At 38.6% G+C, this 22810-nt stretch overlaps 1 protein-coding gene across 1 annotated transcript in view; it reads left to right on the plus strand.

The window, feature by feature from the left end:
• LOC103465265 (rho guanine nucleotide exchange factor 25-like) overlaps positions 1 to 21282 on the plus strand; it is a 26412-nt gene extending 5130 nt beyond the window's left edge. The window contains exons 2-16 of the mRNA XM_008409914.2: positions 6688 to 7004; positions 7090 to 7176; positions 11418 to 11542; positions 12839 to 12905; positions 12986 to 13089; positions 13193 to 13262; positions 13916 to 14005; positions 14116 to 14208; positions 15677 to 15727; positions 15813 to 15890; positions 15991 to 16182; positions 16264 to 16444; positions 16900 to 17090; positions 17175 to 17315; positions 20525 to 21282. Coding sequence (XP_008408136.1) covers positions 6688 to 7004; positions 7090 to 7176; positions 11418 to 11542; positions 12839 to 12905; positions 12986 to 13089; positions 13193 to 13262; positions 13916 to 14005; positions 14116 to 14208; positions 15677 to 15727; positions 15813 to 15890; positions 15991 to 16182; positions 16264 to 16444; positions 16900 to 17090; positions 17175 to 17315; positions 20525 to 20629 — 1892 coding nt within the window. The 3' untranslated portion in view covers positions 20630 to 21282. The remainder of the gene's footprint in view (positions 1 to 6687; positions 7005 to 7089; positions 7177 to 11417; positions 11543 to 12838; positions 12906 to 12985; positions 13090 to 13192; positions 13263 to 13915; positions 14006 to 14115; positions 14209 to 15676; positions 15728 to 15812; positions 15891 to 15990; positions 16183 to 16263; positions 16445 to 16899; positions 17091 to 17174; positions 17316 to 20524) is intronic.
• Positions 21283 to 22810: the final 1528 nt, after the last annotated feature.

The following is a 22810-nucleotide window of genomic DNA, read 5'->3' on the forward strand; positions in this document are numbered from 1 at the left end:
TCCATGTTTTAATGYTGCAGAGCTCAGTCGTTTTGCAAATAGATCAAAGTTTAAACTGGCATGTTGTTCATCTTTTATCTGGTCATGTTGTGTAATATTTAACAACTAGAAAATGGCACAAAATAAGAATATTTTTTCCACTGATTGGCTGCTGATAGGCCTACCAATTTTAACTCGAATGTTCATTGCATTTTTCGTAGACGCCTGTACATTTTTATATTATTATAATAATATGTATATAATAATAATATAATAATAATATGTATTATTTTTGATGATAAATACAGAAACAAGCATAAAAATCAAAACATCTACAATACTGATAGTAATATTAATGATAAAATAATGGTCAGTGCAAAGTAACCTGCAAATTCTTTGGTGGGGGGCGGTGAGGGACCTGGATAAAGGCTAGGGGGGGCGCTGGCCCAAAAAAGGTTGAGAAACACTGTTCTAATCACTAAATCTAGGATGCGGTGAGTCGCTGTCGGCAGATTCACCCAGCCTAACAAAAAGCGGATTTAAAGACTCCCCAGCAAAAATAATAACCACAAGATTCAGTGAAAACATTTGCAAACAAAGGGATATTTTCTACATTGCATGCTTTGTCTCATGTGATGGCCTATTTGAGCGCCATTCTGCACAGAAAGTGATTTACCAAATGCGTTAATACTCCACGAGAGCGCAGACAGCTGAAAACGCGCACACACGTAGACAATCGTCTTCCTGCGGCTCTCAGCGTCAAATCCTCTGTTGTTCCAGTTGTTGGTGGGGGGAGATTACGGAGCTCCGTCTCTCTGAGCCGACCCAGCGAGCGCAACATGTGAGATGTGAAAATGAAAATGGCCTTGCGCCGACGCGTCCCGCTTTTTCACCTCTGAGTTGAACAGGACATCTCTGGGGTTCACATGTTTGCAGGTCTGTTTGAGGAGCTTGTTGTGTTTTTGAAGAAAGCAGCAATCAAGGACTTGCGCTTCTTCTCTTCAAACGGATGAGTTTGTTAAACTGCGGCTGTGTTGTAGCTCTCTAGACATTCCCTTCTCTTCCAGCAATCTGAGATTGTTTTAGGCTTTCATTGGTAACTCATGCTGTTACTATTTATAAGAGAAACGCCTCCAGATGCAGAACTGTTGGACTTCCATTGAAATAGTTTCCCTGAGTCACCACACATCACCAGTTTGACTCCCATAGCTCTGATTCATGGGGTTCACCAGTAAGAGCCAAGTCATTATTTCCAGTGTGTGATGGAGTAATTACAGATACACAGATTCACTCTAATTAAATAGCATCAAGTTAAATATCTCACACTTTTGTGACGCTAAATCAGACTCCTATTTGAACAAGTCAGACAGAGGTCACCTCAGAGATCCTCTGAGGTGAAAATCATTCATAAACAAGAGCAGTTTGGACTTCATGCATGTTACATGAAAGCCATTAAAAAGTTATCTGTTGTGCGTTACTTAAACACCAAAGGATCCATTAAAAATTAAAGAATAGATATGATTTAACATAAATAAAATATGCAAAAACAAGCAGCAGCCAAACTTGAAGATCTAGAGCTAGTTTAGCTTACTGAGAGGAGAGGAGGTGAAACCACAGATACTAACGTTACGTTGCTTCATCTGCTCACTTTTTCAGCTTCTGATGGTGCCGGTTCGTCTCTGAGCTCTTTATTAGTCACCAATACGTAACTGTAACCAAACCAGGCAGAACATATGCAGACAGACTCCTTTTACCTTGAAAAGATTTCACACCACTTGAACGTTTTCATATCAATTATGCCCAAAACGTTAATATGTTTTGATCAGATTTTATGCGATAGGCTAATACATTGCAAAGTGGAAGGAAAATAACACTTTGTTTCTAATTTTCTCGACCCGAGTCAATCACTGCAGAGCGACCTTTTCATGCTTTTCAACCTTTTCATCCTCTATCAACTCTAATCTGCTGCTTCGTAGCTTCCCCACAGTATGACGCTGCCACCACCACGTTTCGCTGCTGGGACGGTGTGTTCAAGATAATAGGAAGATTCATTTTCTCCACACGCAGCATTTTGCATTTAGGTTAACTTTCGGCGTTCTTCCGCATGTTTTCTGTCGCTGACATTAAACTAACCACTAAAAGAGAGTTATTCTGACTTTATTTCACAAGAACGTTCTTCTTCTTACTTCTCTCTCTAAAGACCGAAGCGTTCTCCCACCTGAGCTGTGGATCTTGGAATATTATTTTCTAACCCAACTCTGCTGTCTTTCTCGTCCCTCATGGTGAAGTTTGTTCTTAAGCGCTGTCTAAAAAGACACAATTAATTTTTCTTTCACTTCATGGTTATGCACTACTTTGTATGATTTCAACTTTCACTGAACTTTGTGGTTTCAACGTGACAAAATGTGGAAAAGTTCAAGGTGTGTGTTGCAAGGTACCGCAGGAAAAAGCCGAACAGTCTGGATCAGAAACTACAGCAGCTGTAATTCGCTGAATTAGTGACACAGATAGTCAGGTTGCAGATATTTGTTGTGCAAAATAAAAATCTAACAAGGACTTTAAAAGAAAAACCTTGTCTTTTTGGCCCACATATCCCATTATAACATTGTTGATATTCTTGCATGACCTCCTGATAATTTCCTTCTGTGGTTTACGAGTAAAACCTGTCTGGTTGACGTTGGTCCAGCAGGATGAGACAAAGATTGCATCAACATGAACTTTTTCTTGAACCCTTTCAGAAGTAAGAACTTAAACGCGAGTGGAGAGAGTTCCTGATTTGTGTTTCTCGTGACGACAGTATCAGTATTTTCTATTGTATCCATCAGTATTTGCGTGTTATTAAGCCCTACTCACAATCAACCCTACAGCTGCTTATGTAACACTAATGTGGGGCTAACATGTGAAATGTGCAGAGCTCTCATTGCTTTTAGAGATCAAACATCATGATGCTGATTGAAGTGCAGCTCCAGCAGTGTTCAAATAATGCTGCCGACCGTCACAACGATCAGATTAGAAGATGGGAAATAATACTTCTGTCATAGTTAGAAAGATGCTTTCTGCTTCTAACACTAAACCGAAAAGTAGTAACATATTATCATCACGACTTTTTGGAAATTTTATTTGAGAATCTGGAGAGCCATATATTTACTTTTGTAGATGTGATTTTAATCAGAAACCGACAGTTGAAGGTGAACACTAAGAGAAGGTTGGTTCTTAAAGCGCTCTGCATGTCTATTTATTTACTTATAACATCTTTTCACTGAGATGAGACACTCAGCTTTTCTCACATTAATTGTGATCTTTTTCTTTCCATCATTGCTCCGTTGCAAAGTGTCATAAGTGCAGCAGGTTTCAGGCGACAACATGAGTTTGTGCTTCATGTATTTTTAGCTGTGCAATGCGAGGAGCCTGGTGTCACGGTGTCTGCAGATAAACACTCTTTCTGTGCTTTAGAATGAAGTTTGTTTGTTTCTGCTTGAGCTCAAATTGAAGTTATCTTGGTCACGTTTTGTCCTGAGAGGCAGCGTTACTGAAGCTGGGCTTTTGATCCTCTATTGTGGTTTATAATAAAATAAAAACATGGATTGGGTCCTGAAATAATCATTACATTTTTTTTAAATTTAAAGATTATTTATAATGCCATATTTTCTTTATGGTTATTCATGTAGAATTAAATTGATACTTAATCCTTTCATGCATGAACAATGATCATTTGTATCAGGATTTTTTTTTACATTTTCTTAAGGCATAAAACAATTTTGTAAAAAAAAAAAAAAAGTTTTTATTTTTCCATTTATATTTATATTTTTTTGGTGGTCAATTGTAATTTTCTCCAAATACAAAGTTGTTATTTGAAAAACACATCAGTAGTATTGTTCTTTAGGGGTTATCTGATGTCACAATATTTTTTTTACCATCTACAGTAGAAGGAGGGACCGGGTCGGTTGGCGTGCTTTTTTGTCTGTCGGCCATATTGGCTTAAAAAAAATAATTTCTTGCATTTGCAGCTGATGGCCAGTAGTTGATGGTGTATTTTATGATGCATTAGTGTCCACTTCAGTGGCCTGTGTGCATTTATAACATCAAAATCCACAGGAAGAACAAGAAAATGGCTTTTAGACAGCTGTCCACTGTAGTGACCACTATGCATGAAAGGGTTAATAATTAGTAGAAAATTTTAAATTGGAGCAGCTGTAAGATCACAAGAATTTGTTGCTGTTTTTCAGTTGGGAAAACAAAAGCTGGAGGACTCATTGTTTGCAGCCGTTCCTTTTTAAAAGTTTCTAAAGGAAAATCTGTTTCATGACTTAATACATGTACAAAAGAGATGCATTTCAAAAGTGAGTAAAAATGTATGTTCTATTATATTTTATTGCATCTGCCACATGTTTTGTTAGTTTTTTCTCTGAATATTACTTCCTGGTCTATGCTCTTGGAGATTTTCCTGTTCTACTTCCTGTTTTGCTGTCGCATCAGGTTTCCATTTATATTCAGCACACCTGCAACGCTTTAAACATTAATATTCTCCTGAGATTCCCGAGTGTTGTTTTCTCATTAGATTTTCTTCCCACGGTTCCTCTGGTTTAGTCCGTGTCCCAAGTTTTTGTTTATTGTTCTCTGGTTATTTGCCATCAAGTGACACGTTTGTTTTCATCTGCGTGTGTTTTGCAGCTGTTTATCTTTTTAACAGTTCTTGAAACTTTCTGTGTGAAAGCATAAAGGTTGAATTTGTCTCCCTGCTTTAAATAATGTCAGGTGACGTAACGTAGGTTTCAACAGATGAAGACCTGCGTAAAGAAGCCAAACCTCAGCGAGTCTCTTAAGGAAAATTAACAGTTTTTGTCTCCATCACCCTCTATTGTAAGGACAAAGTTTAACTTGGCCTTCTTATTCTTCTATTATTAAAATCACATATTGTGTAATATTTTACTCTGCTATAAAACCTCCAAAAAAAAAACAATTACATTTACCTGGAACTAAATAGCGTACATGCTCCCTCAAAAATAAGGCATTTTTAATGTTTTATCCTTAACTGGTCAAAAAAACAGTTTCCATTATGGCCAAATAAAACAAAAACTTTTAACTGCAGATTCAAAGGATAAGTGGCACAAAATCAACACTGAATGCTACCAAGAGAACAGGATACTCAAAGTGTCAGCATCATAATCTGGGGTTTAATTTTCTTTAATTTACACATTATTTTAATCAAAAGGTTGGTTGTCGGCACTTTGACACCAAACTGTCAGATTTTATTCTCCAGCATCCGTGTGATTGCAAAAACATCTTTAAATGTACAAAAGAGTATTTGGAAAACTTTTCCAAGTTAAGTGAGAAAATGTTGTGAAGTCAAGACTCGGGTTCTGATTGGACATTTGTCAAGGAAAACTAAATGCTTAATTAAATCAAAAGGAAGGTTTCAAGGCGTAGTCATGGGTGTCTGGTTTGGGAAAGCGATCCTGGATTGGATGGAAAGATAGACGGATTAATGCTGAGTTTTGGAAACTATTTAAAATCTTATTTCAATTAGGGTGTGTACAGTTCAGGATTAGGAAAGTGTTGCAAAACAAAGATGCATGATCATGAATCCTTTTCAGCATTAATTTCTCTCCATGGGAATTAAAAGACAAAGTTTTGGTTCGCTGACTTCCTCCCAAAAAAAAAAAAAAAAAAAAAAACTGAGATTCATTGTAAAAATAGAACAATTTGTTTTATGTGATTTTAATCAAATGGCTTTAATCAAAGCTCAGTTGGATGTTGAAAAATGAAACATGCTCCTTTAGCAGTTACTTTCATATTTACATATTTATCTGTTGTTGGGATGTTAAATCTCATTTCATTCAAATAAATGGGACAGTAAAGTTTGCAGGACGAATAAAAACAATACATAATCTGCTACAGTCTGCCTGCTGTGTTTATTCTTGCTGTTTCAAGTAGTTTGGGTAAATGGTTGACCCAGTTTTCTACTGGCTTCTTGAAAGTTTCCCATTATGATTACAACTTAATTATGTTAAAGTTGACTGAGGGCCTCTGGAAAGAAGAACGAATGTGTAAAATACAACTCTTGACTCACTTTGGTTGGACAGGGAAGACGGACGACGGAGAAAGAAGCCGTTCGGTGCAGATGTGACGCGTTTGGTTTCAATGTTGTTTGGAAAATCCTAAAATTAAAATTTATTACATCATAGAGAACATATAGTATGTGACTATTCCCTCTTTTCCTCTTTCCTTCATTCTTTCTTCTCATTCTTCCTTGTGTTTTCTTTGTTAGTCTCCTGTTTTATTTGTTTCTTTATTTCTTTTCCCTTCTTTCTTTCTCTCTTCCTCTCATTCTAGCTCCCTCTCTCCCTGTTTCTTAGGATATAAACTCATGTCATTATTTGAAAAATAAACATGTAAAACTACAAAAAATCTTGCTTCTTTCTTTCTTGCTTGCTTTCTTCCCATATTTGTTTCTTTCTTTCCTTTTTCTTAGGGCGTTAAACTCTGATGTCGTATATTTTTGAAAAATAAATGTGTTGCTAAAACAAACAAAAAGAATAGTTTCTTTCTGGCTTGCTTGTCAGAGGAGATATTGTTTCTGTATTTGTGCTTTGGCTCCAACAGCTCCACTGACTGAAGTTACATTTCTGGACTTAGCGCAGGAAATTGATCAACATTTTTGTGCAGCAGTAATCTGTCTGTAACATCTGCTGTTGTCTCCCCCTGCAGCGGAGTCGTACTCTGTGGCGTGCAGTGAAGGCAGCATTGCTCCGTCTGTGGGATCTCTGCCCCACCAGGCCTCAGGCAGCATCAGCCCCTGCTCTCACTCCTCGTCTGGAGCATCCCGGCACCCGGTCAGCGCCCTGAAAAAGTGGCTCACCAACCCGGTGCGGAAACTGAGCTCTGACCCCAGAGGTGGAACGGGGAAAGCCGAGAAGCAGAGTTTCAAGGCAGAGGGAAAGCAAAAGCCTTTTTTGCGCAGTGAGACTCGGCAAGGTTCACTGGAAGTGCACAATAACTACACCATACTGTCCTCCGAAAACACGGTGCGACCCTGACGGCTGAACATGGAAACCCACCCTACAGATTTCTTGTTTTTACAGCATCTAATGCTGCTCATTTTGTTTGCAGGACTGGAAAAGTCCCACAGCGACGTCTCCGTCCCTGATGTCCCGTCAGAGCTATTTATGTGACCTTCTGGATGACTCAAGGAGCCCAGTAAGTGCTAACCTGCTAACCTATTTGTTTCTAGATACTTGGTGTTAATCCAAATTTCACATTTAGCATGGTTTTATACAGCAGTTTTAGTCTCTTCTGCTTCTAAAACAACCCAAGTGCTTTTAAAAAAACAAGTTTTTTGGCAAAATGTGTTTTGGTGTCCAGAAAATGAGCTGTTTCAAAATCCTCCCAAATTTTGAGTCACAGCTGACTTGCACTGTGCCGTTACCTAGCAACCTCAGCTGAGCTAAACCTGTCACTTAGCAACCCAGGAGTTCCAGGATGTTTAGTCAGCCAGTTTTACTGCTGTACAAAGACAGCTGGAAGAGACAAGTGTTTTGTCACTTGCTGCGTTCTTCTTGGCTGTGCAGGAGGCTCCACTTCGTTTTGGGTCAGAGATGTACGGTTGTAAAATCGCGCATCTGTTTGCGGCCATTTTTATGAGCGTGTGTAAACGTTGAGTTGGGGAATGTGGTCAGCAGCAACTCATTTGGATTTCAAGTGACAAGAAGCTATAAAACAGTTCTGAAAGGAGCTCACAATAGGCAGAACTAAGCAGACTAAAATGTCATTATCTGAGAATTATTTTGTTGGAAAAAAAAAAGTAATGAACATGTTTTGTATTGCCCATTGACATACGATAACCTATCCGGGGAAGAATAATAGTTCCCCTTTAATGCTATGATCTTGCAGCAAATGAAAAGAGATTCATTTGTACACATCATTTGACTTTCATCAGTGGTGCCAAAGAAGTTACATGGTTGATGTGCGTACTCCCACACAGGCCTCTGCAACATCTACCGTTGTAGTGTTTAATCTACACAGAGGAGTGAAATCAATCATGCTTGCTTCTGTAGATAGCATCTGGGAGTAATCAGCTTGTCAAGCAGCCTTTAACAGCATGAAACAGGGTCAAGTTAGGGAGTGAAAACGGCACCTTTAAGCCAGGAGAGGAAGAATCCCAGAGGCGGGGTGTCAGAATCAGGTCTGAGGATGTCTGGGAGTTTTCCAGCCAGAACGATCAAGTTTCATGATTGTTGCTAAATATTCAACAAACCATTAGAAGGTTAAACACATGTTTTCTCCTCAGATGGAGAAAGTTTTGATTGATGAAATATTTATGTTGCAGGTTGCAGTTTAGCTATTTTTCGAAGTATCATACAAACACAAAATACTGTAAATAATTGGAAGTGAAAGGAAATATCCACAAGTCTTTGTATACAAAAGCCCTGAAGAAGGTGGATATCTGCTCCAGCATGTATTATCTCAGTTAGCTTACAAACAGACACAATGATACCAACAACGGCGCTAACAACAGAGCTAACAATGGCGCTAACAACGGCGCTAACAACAGAGTGTGTCAACATTCGGAATGTCAAAAATATACTCACAAGCTTCCCAAAAGTTAATAAACTAATTTACAACCGTACAGATGTGTTAAAATATAAACTCATACCCGAAGAAGGGGAATAGTTTAATGAAAGAGCCAGACTCGCTCTGAGGAGGAAGTTCCGGTGCGCTTCAGTATAGCTAGTGCAAGCGCTAGACTCCCCCTGCTGGACGCATCTGACCACTACATCAGACCAGACATTAACATCTTTAGCCCAAACTGCTAGCAAAGCGTTACAACCAAAAAGAGTTCATGAAACTCCAAGAGAAAATGTACCTCTGAATGGTAAATGAACACATTTCAGTCCATCACACATTCATTTGTGTTCTGATCTTCCTGACTCAACTCTATCCATAGCTACCTTTCACTGGAAAATTGTGTTTTGGAGGGAAAACCTGGGTCAGTTATTCAGACTTAGCTGGTTTAAACTGTATTAAAAAACAGAAAAGCAGCTTCACCAGGTCATTCTAACACATTAATATTTACACCTAAACCAGCAGAGACCAAGCTGTTTGCCACACAGGCCCAAATCCTCAAGCTTATAGGGTCAGTTTTTTGCAGCACTTAGAAATGTACAGAAAATATTTTTACTGTTTTCCATCTTTATGAGTGTTAGACAGAAACATTCATGGTATTCTTTGTAACATGAATGGGAAACAGGACAAGCAGCCGCAGCGGATAAACCCTTCCAGTGGCACATCTGTGGCTTGCTAATTAAATCCCTATTCATCTTTCTTTCCATTTACTTACATAAAGAAGTGTATTCTTCCAGCTAAACGTTTTCAACATCTGCGGTGAGCTGCTGACGTTCTTCCTTTTCCCAGTTTACATCTTCTGTTAAACCGTGCTAACCCAAAGGTCGTACGGCTCAGAGAGATATCAGAGTGGTTTTAGCTGTTTTATCTAATTCAGCAATGAAAAGAATGAACATAAAAATGTTTTGCCTTAAAAAAAAATCCTTCAGCAGTGAATCGTAAAACCAGGAAGAAAAAAAAAGTGTCTCTGGATAAACATGAAGTGCTTTGTTGACCTACAAATATGCATCGGTTCTGCAGAGAGATTAGAGATCTGCTGCACTGAGGCAGAGGACAAAATGTGTTGAGACTAAATCACGTCAAGAGGATTACAGTCATTTTCACATTAGAGCGTGGTGCTTTTAGGTGAGGAGGGGTATTTGTTATATAACCAGTGTCTGTGCCTGGGTCAGTGACCCCGGTATCTGTTATGTGACTTGACAAGCAGCACACCATCACACATCCTGCGTGCTTATCTGTCTCCACTGCAGCATTAATAAAAGGAGCTCATTAACTCTAAGGTTACTCTGAGTTGCATTGCAGAGGTAAATCCCAGCTGGAGATGCTGGAGATAAAAGTTGATTAAGCAGGAGTTGACACATCTGCCGACGACACTCGAACACACTGCTCTCTGCATTGTTGCAGCAATGAAAAGTTACTTTCTAAATGCCTGAGCTGCAATAAATTCACTCAGGAATGGATATTTTTCATTCGTGTCCAAGCATAAAATATTTATTTCAGCGTTTCTTATACAATTATCCTGAATTTCCTCTCTGTGGGATAGTAAAGGTTATTTCTATTCTATTCTATTCTATTCTATTCTATTCTATTCTATTCTATTCTATTCTATTCTGTTCTATTAAGTGGCTCTGGTAGACTGTTTCAATTTAGTCTGTAAGGATGCCTGGATATATAGCTATTCCACATTTTATATTAACTTTTTTTCCAATGCAAATAAAAATGTAAAAAGAATTTCACATAATTTTATATAGAATCAACTTCTTTGGGTTTATGTCATACTATAATGTATGACATACATACATTATAGTATGTATGACATACATACTATAATGACATACATGTATGTCATTATAGTATGTAATGACATATATGTATGTCATTACATACATATATGTCTGGAGTTGCCTGGAGTGGGTTTGTTTTTGCCCACTCCAGGCAAAAACATACCTGGAGTGTTGCCTTGATTCTTACATGCATGATTGAAAAATCGTTGAATCTCCCAATGCAACCATTCAGGGGTGCCTAGACATTTGGTCTGAAAAAGCGCCGCATATTTACACAAAGTCTCCGGAGTCTCCAGCCGACCCCACACAGCTCTCCTTCCCCACTCAGATTCCTTCAGACTAGTGGCAGCAACAATTAGCAAACACCTGGTGGAAGTGTGCGTCTGCTGAGTTCATCATACAAGCTACTTTGTATGAAGCAGGCGATAATCTCAGATTAGCATTTTTAAGAATGGCAGTGTTGCGATGATGTGCTGAAGGCAGATCTTTGGAAAGAGGAGGAGGTCCTTAAAGAGACAGATGCCCAATTTCAAGGTGTTAAATTAAAAAGTACACATTTCCTTTAAGTCATGTTTGATATATAAAGCATTTTTATAGTAACTGAAGATAACATAGTTACTTGATTATGCTATAAAAAGGCAGTATTTGCCTGGAAACTACATAATACCACCACTTTAGCATAAAAATGTGATAAAATATTTATCATTCCAATTGAATTGTCTCTTTTAATGTGCTATTTATTGTGTATTATATTGACTTTTGATGCATATTATGGTACTCCTACTGATGTTTCTCCAAGCTGCAAACAGTTTTCTGACTGTCAGAGGTTTGATTAATAAGTTGAACCAACAAATTAGTACATTTGCTTTAAGTTTTGAATTCAATAATACTGAAAAAAACCCCCCAAAAAACACAAGATGATTTAGATTAAACTCCAGGCACAAAACTTTCACCACCTCACAGAGCCAGACAACCTCCTAGCATTGTTTATTTAGCGTTTCTCAAAATCTGTTTCATCTCGCTGTTGTTCAGAGTCAAATATCCGAGGTCAACACTCTGCAAGCGGAGGAGAGCTATGTGGCTGAAGACTCGCCATGTCCTTCATGTGCTGCAGTCGACAGTGAGGAGGAGAAAAAACTCGCCTTGGAGAAGAGCCTGTGAGTCCGGAACTCTTTCTGTGTCTAAGCTGATGTTACAGTTTGATGTAAAATAACTGCTTTAATTTTCCATTCAGTGTCTATTTGAAGGCAAAAGGGAAAACGGTTATTTAATCAATGATGAAGTGAGTAATTTAGACTTTTAAATGAAAGTTTTTGGTTTACTTAATCCTTAAAATGGAGATTAAACTTTGAAAAACATTTTAAAAAATAAGTGAAGCAGTTTGTTTGTGCCTCATTTCCTAAACCCAAAGTGAAAAAGGACAAACTTACTGCAGGGTCAAAATATCTCTTCAAGATCTTTGTTTTTGTCAGGATTCATGCAGCAGAACTAGAAAAAAAATAGGAACAAATATGTTCCTATTTCCAGAACATATTTTTGTAGCATAAATTCAGATAAATTTAATTTTAAATGGCTGTAAGTCATTCAGAACCAATAAATTGGGCGAATAAAGCTAATTCAAACACAGTTGAGTTTAGAAACTGCTTCATTTTATTCCATCAGATTATGATATGGCCATTTTTTACCTGGGTGAAAAGGCTCTTCGCCCTGGGCAGCATCCGATTATGGGGCGACACAAGTTATGCATCAGTTTTTTTCAGCATTGATGATGTCCAGTGGTAAACATCTCCATGTTGCCCGATGATTCGCACAGAAAGTAAAAACATATTTTTTGGAGCAAAAAATGAAGCAGAATCTGGTTTTTGATTTGCAGCTCTTCATTCAACAATGACCTTAAGGGAGATTCCACAGACTTATTTGAAAAAAAGTTAACTGCATGCTGTTATTATTATTTATTTAAATCGAAAACTTAAATTGAACTGTTCTATTCAAATATTATATAAAAGGTTTATTTATTTTCTATTTTAAATAAGTTTATGATTTTTTAAGCCAAATTACAAAGCCAAACATATTTATAGTTCATATATGTTCACTACACATATTTTACACATTTATTCATTGAATTATTGCATTTGTGTCAAAGCACCAGCTTTCCCCATTAATTAGTTACTCGAATTTTAAAATTTGGTTTAAGTGTTGCAGGCAGACATTTCCACTTTGTTCAGACGTGAATCATCTGCAAAATCGTGTTTTATAAACATGTTGTAACCATAGCAACAACACTGACTATCACATAAGGAAAGCGTAGACATTGCACAACACTTTTAAATAAAGAAGTAAAATAATAAGTTAATTATTTAGAGCAATTCAACAATTCATCAAGTGTAAATTGTTTTTTTTTGGTTTTTTTACTAAGCAGTCATATTTCAGTGTGTCTCCTAATCCCGCCCCAGATACGTCCTCACAGAGCTGATAGAGACGGAGAGGTTATACGTTGAAGATCTTGGGCTAATAGTTCAGGTTTGTCTCCACTGCAGTGAGCTGATCTGATAAACACTTTTTGAATTTGTGACGGTGAACTGAAGTGCCTGTTTGCTCAGGGCTACATGACCATCATGGCCAACCAGGGCGTCCCAGAGGACATGAGAGGAAAGGACAGGATTGTCTTCGGAAACATCCACCAGATCTACGACTGGCACAAGGAGTGAGGCCCTCCAGCTCGCTTTGAATCTAAACAGTCACTCAAAACGTGTCATGCCTTCTTCAACACTGTGTGTCCTGCCTGAAAACATAACTGTGTTTTACAGCTATTTCCTGGGAGAGTTGGAAAAATGTGTCAGTGATCCAGACAGCCTGGCCCAGCTCTTTATCAAGCATGTAAGTAAAAAAAAAACACACAAAAGTGTGAATGAGAAGTTTCTGCTGCTTATTTTCCATTAGTTTGGAGGTCTGTTCAGTCATCTCAGACAGCTGCCTTGCAGATGTTTTTTTTCTTCCAAGTTTATTCAGCTGCAGCTGCAGAATAAAGGGATCTTATAATCACTGTAGTTTGGCTGCAGAGCCCTCAAAGACTGCAATCAGCATTAAAGATCATCCACAGAAACCAGACTGTGGGCGAAAAGGAACAAATTTATCTGCTCCGAAAGATTTTCAGGTCATTTTCTTTCACTGTGAACTTAAATTTATTATTATTTTATTTTATTTTTACCTTGCAGAAGCAAAAATATTAATGATAACTAATGAGGAAAGAACAAGACACAGTTGCACATGAAGCTCAACCTTCTTAGCTCCCCTTTGCAAGCTGCAGCTAATAAACATTTATTTGTCAGCCAGTGAAGCTTTTCAATGAAGCTCATTTCCCGGAGTGATATTAAAAATCATTGGTGAGGAACACAGTTAAACGTAGAGGAAACCAAGACCCGGAGTGGCTCGGTAATTTAGCTTCCTCTCTCTTCATCCTCGCCTTCGATTGCTCACATAAAACTCAATATTTGGAAACTTTTGAGGCTCTGACTGTGTTAAATCTGCAGGAGCGGCGACTTCACATGTATGTGGTCTACTGCCAAAACAAACCCAAGTCGGAACATATCGTCTCAGAGTACATCGAGACCTACTTTGAGGTGAGAGCATAACACAAAAGAACTGCTCAATTCATCACCAGACGGACGTTTATCTGATTGAAACAAAGTGTGTGTTTTGCTGCACACTCAAACGTTTTACGTGTTGACAGGATCTCCGGCAGCAGCTGGGTCACAGGCTGCAGCTCAATGATCTCCTGATCAAACCCGTCCAGAGGATCATGAAGTATCAACTTCTGCTAAAGGTGATGAGTTTTCACATGACGTGGTGGTGTGTCTTACACCGCTTCCTCCTTTTGTTTTTATTTGAAGTGCACACAGGAGGGAACATAAGTATTGAAAATACATTTTTAAGGAGGTAACAACATGAACTTCACACCAGAGGTCAGTAATAAGTCAAAGTATCCAAAAATAATTTTGTTTTTTTTACRGATTAGTCCATAAATCAGGTTTTGTGTAGTACAACAGGAAACCACAGAGAATAAGTTTTGACCACATCAAGGGTACACAGTAAAAATGCCAGTGTTGATTTAACACCCAAAAGTGTCTATATGTCTCCAAGTTAGTTGGTGTTAAATTCAACAATGCAGAGTGTCACCATAACATTTACAACGGTCCTGGTGTTAAAATATATTAAAAGTAACACCAGTGTAGTGTTGATCACAAAACATAATGTGGTGTTAAAAAAGTAAATAATTGACCCACAAGGCGTCAATATCAATCAAATCCAGTGGAAAATATTCAAAGCAATACACAGAAACTTTTCTTAAACCCATTTCAGTATTATAGACCAATGTTAATGTAACAAAAAAATGGGTGTCAATCTTTTAACACTTTCAAAAGTGTTACTTTAACACCTGCTCACTTGGACATATATAGACACTTTTGGGTGTTAATTCAACACTGGCATTTTTACTGTGTAAGGAAGTAAAAAGGCATGGAAAATCAAGATACCTGCTGAAACCTGTCAGTGTTTAGAAACCTGTCAGTATTTAGGAAACAACCCAGAAGTCGTTTTGGTCTTCTATAAAAATGTTTCTCATTACCAAGAAATCACAAAAAGTGCATYTCCTGATTGGTGAAAGCAAAGAGCAAGAAATATTCAGAGAGACCTGGATCTAGTTTTATTTATTTTTTACTCCTCTTCTGAAGGAAATGCAAGTTGTAGCTCATGTTGCTGCACAATATCTATGAAAAGTCGATTAAATAATCGATGGTGTCAACTTTGTTTAGCACACATTGTCCAAGACAAATTCTCCCAATGGGGAAAATAAATTATACATTTATGTAATTGGAGGACACACCAAGCTAGACCTGAAATCATTGTTATTGCTCACACCGAGTTTGATGAAGTCGCATTTCACACCTCAAAAAAGTAAACAAAAACATACTAACAGTGACTTTTACTGGTGAGAACGTTGTGGTGTGGGGCTCTGTGTCAACAGTGTATAATTGAAAGGAGAGTTAATGGWGAAATTCACTAAGAACATGAAGATAACTCATCATTTTATAGTTTTTGTTGTTGAGAAGCTTGTTATGTGACAGAAAAGTTTTGTTTTAAAATCAATTATTTGTTTTTCCAAATAACAACAGTTTGATTCGTTTTTGCTTCATGCTGCTAAAGATTTCCTGAACCTCAAATACGATGACAATACTTAAAAATTTTCAAAATTTCAAAATCTAAACATGAACTCCTTCCTCTGTCCCTTTCAGGACTTTTTGAAATATTACAGCAAAGCAGGAAGAGATGTTGAGAAGCTTCAGGTTTGGACTCAGTTTTTGCTTAGCAGAAATGCTTTTTCTTCATTTCATGTTTTGATTMATATTTTTATTCCATGYCGTCCGTCAGAAAGCGGTGGAGGTGACGTGTTTTGTGCCAAAACGCTGTAACGATATGATGAATGTGGGAAGGCTGCAGGGTTTTGAGGTAATTTTTTTATTTTTTATTTTGAAATAATATTTGATGGATTTTGAAAAGTAAGATTTGACGAACTGACTGTGTGTGGGATGTGCTGCTGCTGCTTTAGGGTAAGATTACAGCTCAGGGGAAGCTGCTCCAGCAGGACACTTTCTCCGTCAGTGAGCAGGAAGGCAACCTCRTGTCCAGAGCGCGGGAGAGACGTGTCTTCCTGTTTGAGCAGCTGGTCATCTTCAGTGAGCCGATTGAGAAGAAAAAAGGTTTCCCTTTGCCAGGCTACACCTTCAAAAAYAGCATCAAGGTGAAGAAAGAGCTTAATTTGAATGAATCCATGGATGTTTTATCTTCTTCCCATTTAATTTAGCAGCTTTGTGTTTTGTAGGTCAGCTGCTTGGGTGTAGAGAGGCCTCCTCAAGAGGATCCGTGTTGTCTGGTCCTGACTTCCAGGGGGACAGACGGCAGCGTAACCCGCTTCATCATGCATGCTTCGTCTCCAGAAATTCAGCAAGCGTGGTACAATGATGTGGTCCAGATTCTGGAGACTCAGAGGAACTTCCTAAATGGTAGCTTAGCTTTGCGTTAGCATACATTTAGGACAGGGGTGCACCGATTGCGGTTTTCTGGCCGATCTTTTAAAAAGCCTAACTTACCGATTCCGATTTTGGCAAATATATTTTTTTTTGTGTGAAATGTTGCTCAATATATCAAGAAAGATGCTGAATTGGCAACGACGGGGTGACCATTGTTAACTGTAAACCTGCAGACATGACCTGGTCGGTCGGTTTGTCAGTCAATCCTCTCTCATGGGAGAAAAGAAAAGCACAATGGTTGATTTTTTTTACTGAGGTTGATAACATCGGTGGATAAGATCGGCTTCACATGTAAAAATTGGCCTATCACCAATCTCCCAAAATTAAGGTAATTGGCACAATAAACCTGCTGGCCGATAAATCGGTGCGCCCCTAATTTAGGATTCAGTGATTCAGATTGATGTGACGCATCCTCCTGTCCTCTGCAGCCCTCCAGTCGCCGATAGAGTACCAGCGCAGGGAAAGCACAACCAATAGTTTAGGACGGAGCATAAAGTGTGCAGGTATGCAACCAAGCGACTCGTCGTCACCAATGGATCGGCGTCACCAGCCCTGCCTGCTGTTTTACAACAACTCCCTGCCCTCTCTGCACTCACCACGACTCAGCTCTACGTCACAGGTTATCCTTTCACACAGTTTTATTTGTGCACAGTGCTTCATCACCATCCTCTCCATCTTTACCAGATGTCTCTTTCTGTTTAAGGTCCCAAATGCGTCTGCGGCGGCTATTCGAGCGGCCCACCCTCCGTTTTCCTCCCAGCAGCAGCTCGGTTTGTCCACAGAGGTGAAACACGATTGTGGCAACTTCAGCACCCTGTCGCCCTGCAGCCATCACTGCTGTAAGGTAGGTCAGTCCTCTGCTGCACAGTTTGCATCCAGCATTGACTGGTTACCACTTTCTAAAAGACAAAAAAAAGGAGAAAAATCACTCAATTTTATTACAACAATGCATTTCAAACCCTTAGATTATACCACATGATTAATACTAAAACCCTTTTTATTTATTGAACAGCTAAATATAAGGATTATGTTAGCAGAGCTGTAATCTGTGACTTTTGTCACAATCACTGATGTATAGAGGAAATATTTCTCCTGCTGCCTTTGTTTGGTATCCTGTTTTTTTTTCTTCTCCCTGGATTTATAAATCTGTTCAGCCTAATTTGTTGCCAGAGCCATTCAGCTACTCAGTTTATGGAAAACACAGAGACCTGCTGGTTTTATCTCAGTCACTAAGACTTCCACCAAGAGCTTGATTGAAGAGTACTTATTAGGCACGCTGATCTGGCCTGAGTCCACAGCCCTGTTGTTGTCCTCTTGGCTCCGGCTTCGTATTTTTGGATCTGCAGTGTTTCAATTGTGCTACAGCTGCAAGAGAGTAGAACAATCTCCCATGTACCTAAAAAAGGTCTGTGCACAGAGAACATGCCTGTCATGGTCTGGTGGAAAAATACCATCATTTGTGGTCTGGTAAATATAGCAACAAGTAAAGCACTTTGGTTAAATTTGGGTTGCAGCTTTTTTTTTTGTTTTGTTTTTTTTTAATGCAGTTTTCAAAAAGACTTAAATTAAGACAACTTCAAATAAATGTTACAAACCTTTTGAATTTCTAAAGAGTCTTATTGTATGTTTACATGAGACTGCTGCCAGGAAATATATTTTTCGGATATCGATTGGGAAAACGTTCCACGTTTAGACAGCAGCATAGACGACAGCACCGCCAAGACACATTATTTCTGTAGTTGTCATACCAGGCCACTAGATGGCGCTGCGATTTTAGAATGCCATTGAACACGCATGTGCTTTTGAGCTTTAGCTTCCATCTTGTAGTAAACAGTAAACAATAAACCGTCTCCTATGAACAAAGAGCGAACGTAACACGTATATTCCTCATCAGAAATAGTGATAAACTGTTCATGTTAAGTAGCGTAACACAGCACAATACTATCCGCCATTGTTTTTCTTTTTATCTGCTCGTGCTTGCGCCGAATATACTATGTAGCCTTCCATTGTTTCACACATACGGAGTACTTCACACCTAGATGAGGTGTGTTACAGAAACGTTTCTCTCTGGTTTCATAAAAGTGATGATGTGAGAGACTCCGATCACCCGTGTCGTGTGAAAGAGCGGCTGGATCGCGACAAAAACGTTACGATTCAATTGAAGAGTGACGCAATGTCAAAGGGGTTTCAGCAGCAGTGGTAAATTGTTTTTTTTTTGTTTTAATATCTTTCTCGGATAAAACGCCAGAGGAGCTCAGGATATTTACACAAATTAGAAAAATACCGATGATCAAATAGAGCTGGTAGCAGAATGTTGATCACTATTTGTTCATCTAAGTCCTCAAACTAGAGTATTCCATCTTTGGAGTTCACATCCACTCCTTTATATTCAGATTTTGATGTGTTTTCCTCCTGCCTTATTGTTTATTGTTTGTTTGAAAAAAATATGTTAAGGGCTCAAAAGTGCTGGAGACACTTCAGTCACCTGTATTGTGTAAAAGAGCATCTTGATCACAACAAAACTGTTATGGTTTAACTGAATAGTGACTCCATTTCAACTGGGCCTTAGCAGCAGATTGTCCAAGACACATCAGCTAAATACATGAGGGTCTTGGTCCACTGAGATTTTGAAACAGGACTGGCCTAATGCCACGGCTGCAACCTTGTCACGTCCACACCACAGGCTGGCAAACCTCCAAGTAAATCAATGTAATGCTCTTAGCAGACCACCATTACTCTGTTTGCAGCCAAAAAACATCTCACCAAACAGCAGAGATGGACGATATGCAACAAGGCTCATGGCAGAAGAGCCAAGCAGCTTCCGCTTCTTACCAGCAGCGATACTGTCAGGATTGAAGATCCTGGTTGGATGAATAACTAAAGCTGCAGTTCTTCAATAAGTTGCACCTCGATCTTTCACAGTGAGAACCAAAGAAGGACAAATCATCAGAAGTAACAGACGCAGTTTGCTTAAAACACAGGAAACTGTTAAAGAAACTCATGGAGCAGAAGACACATCTGGAGAAAATAATGAATCAGTTTCACCATCCAAATCTTTCACTCCATCTTCTTCAAACACCAACATAGAGCTCCCTCGTGAACCTGTTTTAAGAAGATCTGAAAGACACTGAACTTGTGATGTTTTTTTTTTTTAAAAAAGGTGGAATATTAGTAAAAAAAAAAAAAAAGTTAAATATTACTACATTACTACATTTACCAGTGGTTGAAGTGTTGATTAAATTTCTATTTTAAATAAGAAGTATTTATTCTTAATGTATAGATTGTTGTACTTAAAAAAAAAGGAGGATGTACTAATAAAACTGTTAGTTTTAGCCACCAGGTGTCGGTAATGTCCTTAGTCACACGGTGAAGCGCATGGTGTGTGGCAAAGAGAATTAAAACAATGTTGGAAAACAGCTTCCCATTCTTTCTCCACTGAAACACAACAGTCTGGTCTTCCCATAGGATGCAGAGACGTGCGTTCACTTCCAAATTGTGCATATAGGCTAGTTGAAAAAACCTCAGTATCACCATGAATGGCTTCACCCTGAAATGAGGTTGTTCAAATTCGCCTTGAATTTGAACAACCAGGCAAAATGCCTGTCGAGACCCTAGGGTTGTCTCAATGCAGTGTGAAGGGGCCTTGAATAATAATTGGGCAGTAAATGCATCCGAATCAGATCCTCTGCCAAACAATAACGATGACTCAAAGAGTCTCTTCATTTTTAATTGGCTGAAATTCAGCCTCTTGGAAAGATATCTACACTCTGAGACTCATATTGGATCCTGGTTCCCTCTGGGCAACATGTAATTAAGAAGGCAGACATCTGATTAAAACGGGAACAAACCGGGACCGCAGTGGACATTTTCTTCTCTATCAGATGGACATGGAGCTGATTTCTGACCACATAAACCAGGCCTCACGTAAATTGTTGTGCATTTGCAAAATAGTTTTAGTCAAAAAAAAAAATCCAGTTCTATTTATTAAATAAACCAAATCTTTGAAAACCACATCTCTTACGGGTGTTTTTGTGTTTGTAAATTTTCTCTCAGGGTGTGGGTGCCAGCTTCCAGACGATTGCGTTTTGTGATGGAGCGTCCTACGCAGCGCATCGTCCGAACAGCTTGGATCAGCTAAAGGAGAGCGAGCAGCACTGACCATCATGAAGGCATGAACTCATTTCACCTGTCTGGAGTCAGAGGTTCCCTCACTGCTGCTCGTCGGATGGCCAGAAAAACCTTATAAAATAATCCATGACTGAATGAGTCTTGAGTTTATGTGCTTATGCCACATATAAACATACACAGTTGATCAAAATGGTAGCAATGACTGAAATTTTGAAAATGTTTCATTTCACTGCAGAGACTTCTTTCATGTTCCTTGATGTTGTACATGTTTAATCTTCTTCTCTCCTGTTTTTCACTGGGTATTTTAATGACGTTAACCTTCATCCCTCTGAAACAACAAATAAAACTCCCGAGTTGCGATCACAGCTCTGTGTCACATATCCGTAACCTGCGGTTTAAGTCTCGGATCAAATCCATATGTGCATTCCCCACAGATTAGCAAATAGTGTGTGTTTTCCGTTCAGTGGACTATTTTTGCCCTCCCATTGTGAGTGTTATCTGGAATAAGCACATTTGGAAACTCTCACAGTGGTGTAATCAAGGCGAAAGAGGAAAAAGGGAACAAAGATTATAATGAGGTGATCATCTGTCACTGTCACTTTGTTAATAGATTGTGTGGGATCATAACAGTATGTTACTGTAAGTTGTGTCCCGATAAAAAAAATTTATAAAACAGAAATGTTGTTCAGGTGTGTTTCTTTTTTAAAAAACATTTAACTTCCTGCTTTTGCTTCATGTTTAAATTTAAAATGTTTGACATTTTCTGCAGTCTTTCAGTAATCTTTCTCCGCTGCTATACTACTACAAATTTCAATGTACTAGGATTTTAAGAGGCCAAATCACAGACGCATGATGTTCCCTTTGACTAGGCCATTTCAACACATAAAATGCTTTGTTGGAGGCCATTTAATGGTGGCTCTGGTTGTATGTTTCACCTCAGTCTTAATTTTCTTTTGGTCAAATCTGACCAGTTTCTTAGAAAAAAAAAAATCTTCTCCACAGCAAGATGCCATCAGTACCATGTTCCCCTGTGGGGATTATGTATTCAGAGTGATATCTTCTTCCACATATTGTGTCCTCTATTCATGGCAAACTGTATGTGAATTTATTTCAACAGTACTTTTTTTTTGCTACCCTATTATAGCAACTTTGTAACAAACTTTCTTTCTGAAGAACAGGTTTGTTGCCTGCCTGACCAATGGTTTTCCTGCTGTCTCCAACATGAGTTGTGGATCTCAGCAACTCCTCCAGTCTCGGTGAACGGCCGTGTTTTTGGTAGATCAGCCGTCCTCTTTTTAGTTTTGGTCAGATGAACTGAATGGAGGTGTTACAATATTTGGAGTTTGGGTTTTGGTTTTAATTTGTGTTTTGAGTTCAAAAGTCCTGCTGCACTCGAGTTTATTATTGCTACAAAGATGTTGCCGTATTGTTCTTTCCTTTATGTTCAGTTTGTTCTAATCTTTCTGCATTTGGACTTAGATTAATTTTAGTCTTTTTCTCATTGATCTGTAGTTATTTTTTTTGCTCTCAGTCTACCTCTTTGCTCTCTCCGACAGCTTTTCCTAAATCCCTGATTAAACCACCTGGATTCGGTGGCATTCTCCATTCTTTCCCATGTGAAAACTCAGTGGTTTTCAGTATTCTTTGTTAGTTTTGGGTCTGTGCTCCATGTCTTGCTGTTCATGCCATTTCCCCTTTTGCTTATTAATTATCCTTATTAATTGAAGAACTCTCTTTTTGTTACAGTCAACTCTACGATGCAAACTCCAAACATCTTCCAAGAATTTTGTGAGATGTTAAAAGCTTTGTTTATTGTTTTGTGACCTAATCCTGGTTAAATCGTCTCCACAGCCTTTCCTCTTGTCTCTTCCTTTCATGAAGCTTGCTCTCTCATGCTCTCTAACAAACTTTTGAGATCTTCACAGAACTTCATCTATTCAGACTGAATTACACACAGATGGATGCTGATTGTTAATTATTTGACTTCTGAAGGCGACTCGTTGCACTGGATTTTATTTACGAGTGTCAGAGGAAAGGGGCCTGAATCCAAAAATCTGGTTTCCGTTTTTCAATTTTTGATTTGAAGAGAAAGACTTGAATCATTTTCCTTCTAATACACAATTGTGGTGTACTTTGTGTTGGTGTATCAAATGCATTCAAAGTCATCATGGTAGTGTGGGTCACAATATAAATAAGTTTAAGGGGACTTAG

Source organism: Poecilia reticulata, linkage group LG5 (genome assembly GCF_000633615.1).
Source record: "Poecilia reticulata strain Guanapo linkage group LG5, Guppy_female_1.0+MT, whole genome shotgun sequence".
Lineage (NCBI taxonomy): Eukaryota > Metazoa > Chordata > Actinopteri > Cyprinodontiformes > Poeciliidae > Poecilia > Poecilia reticulata.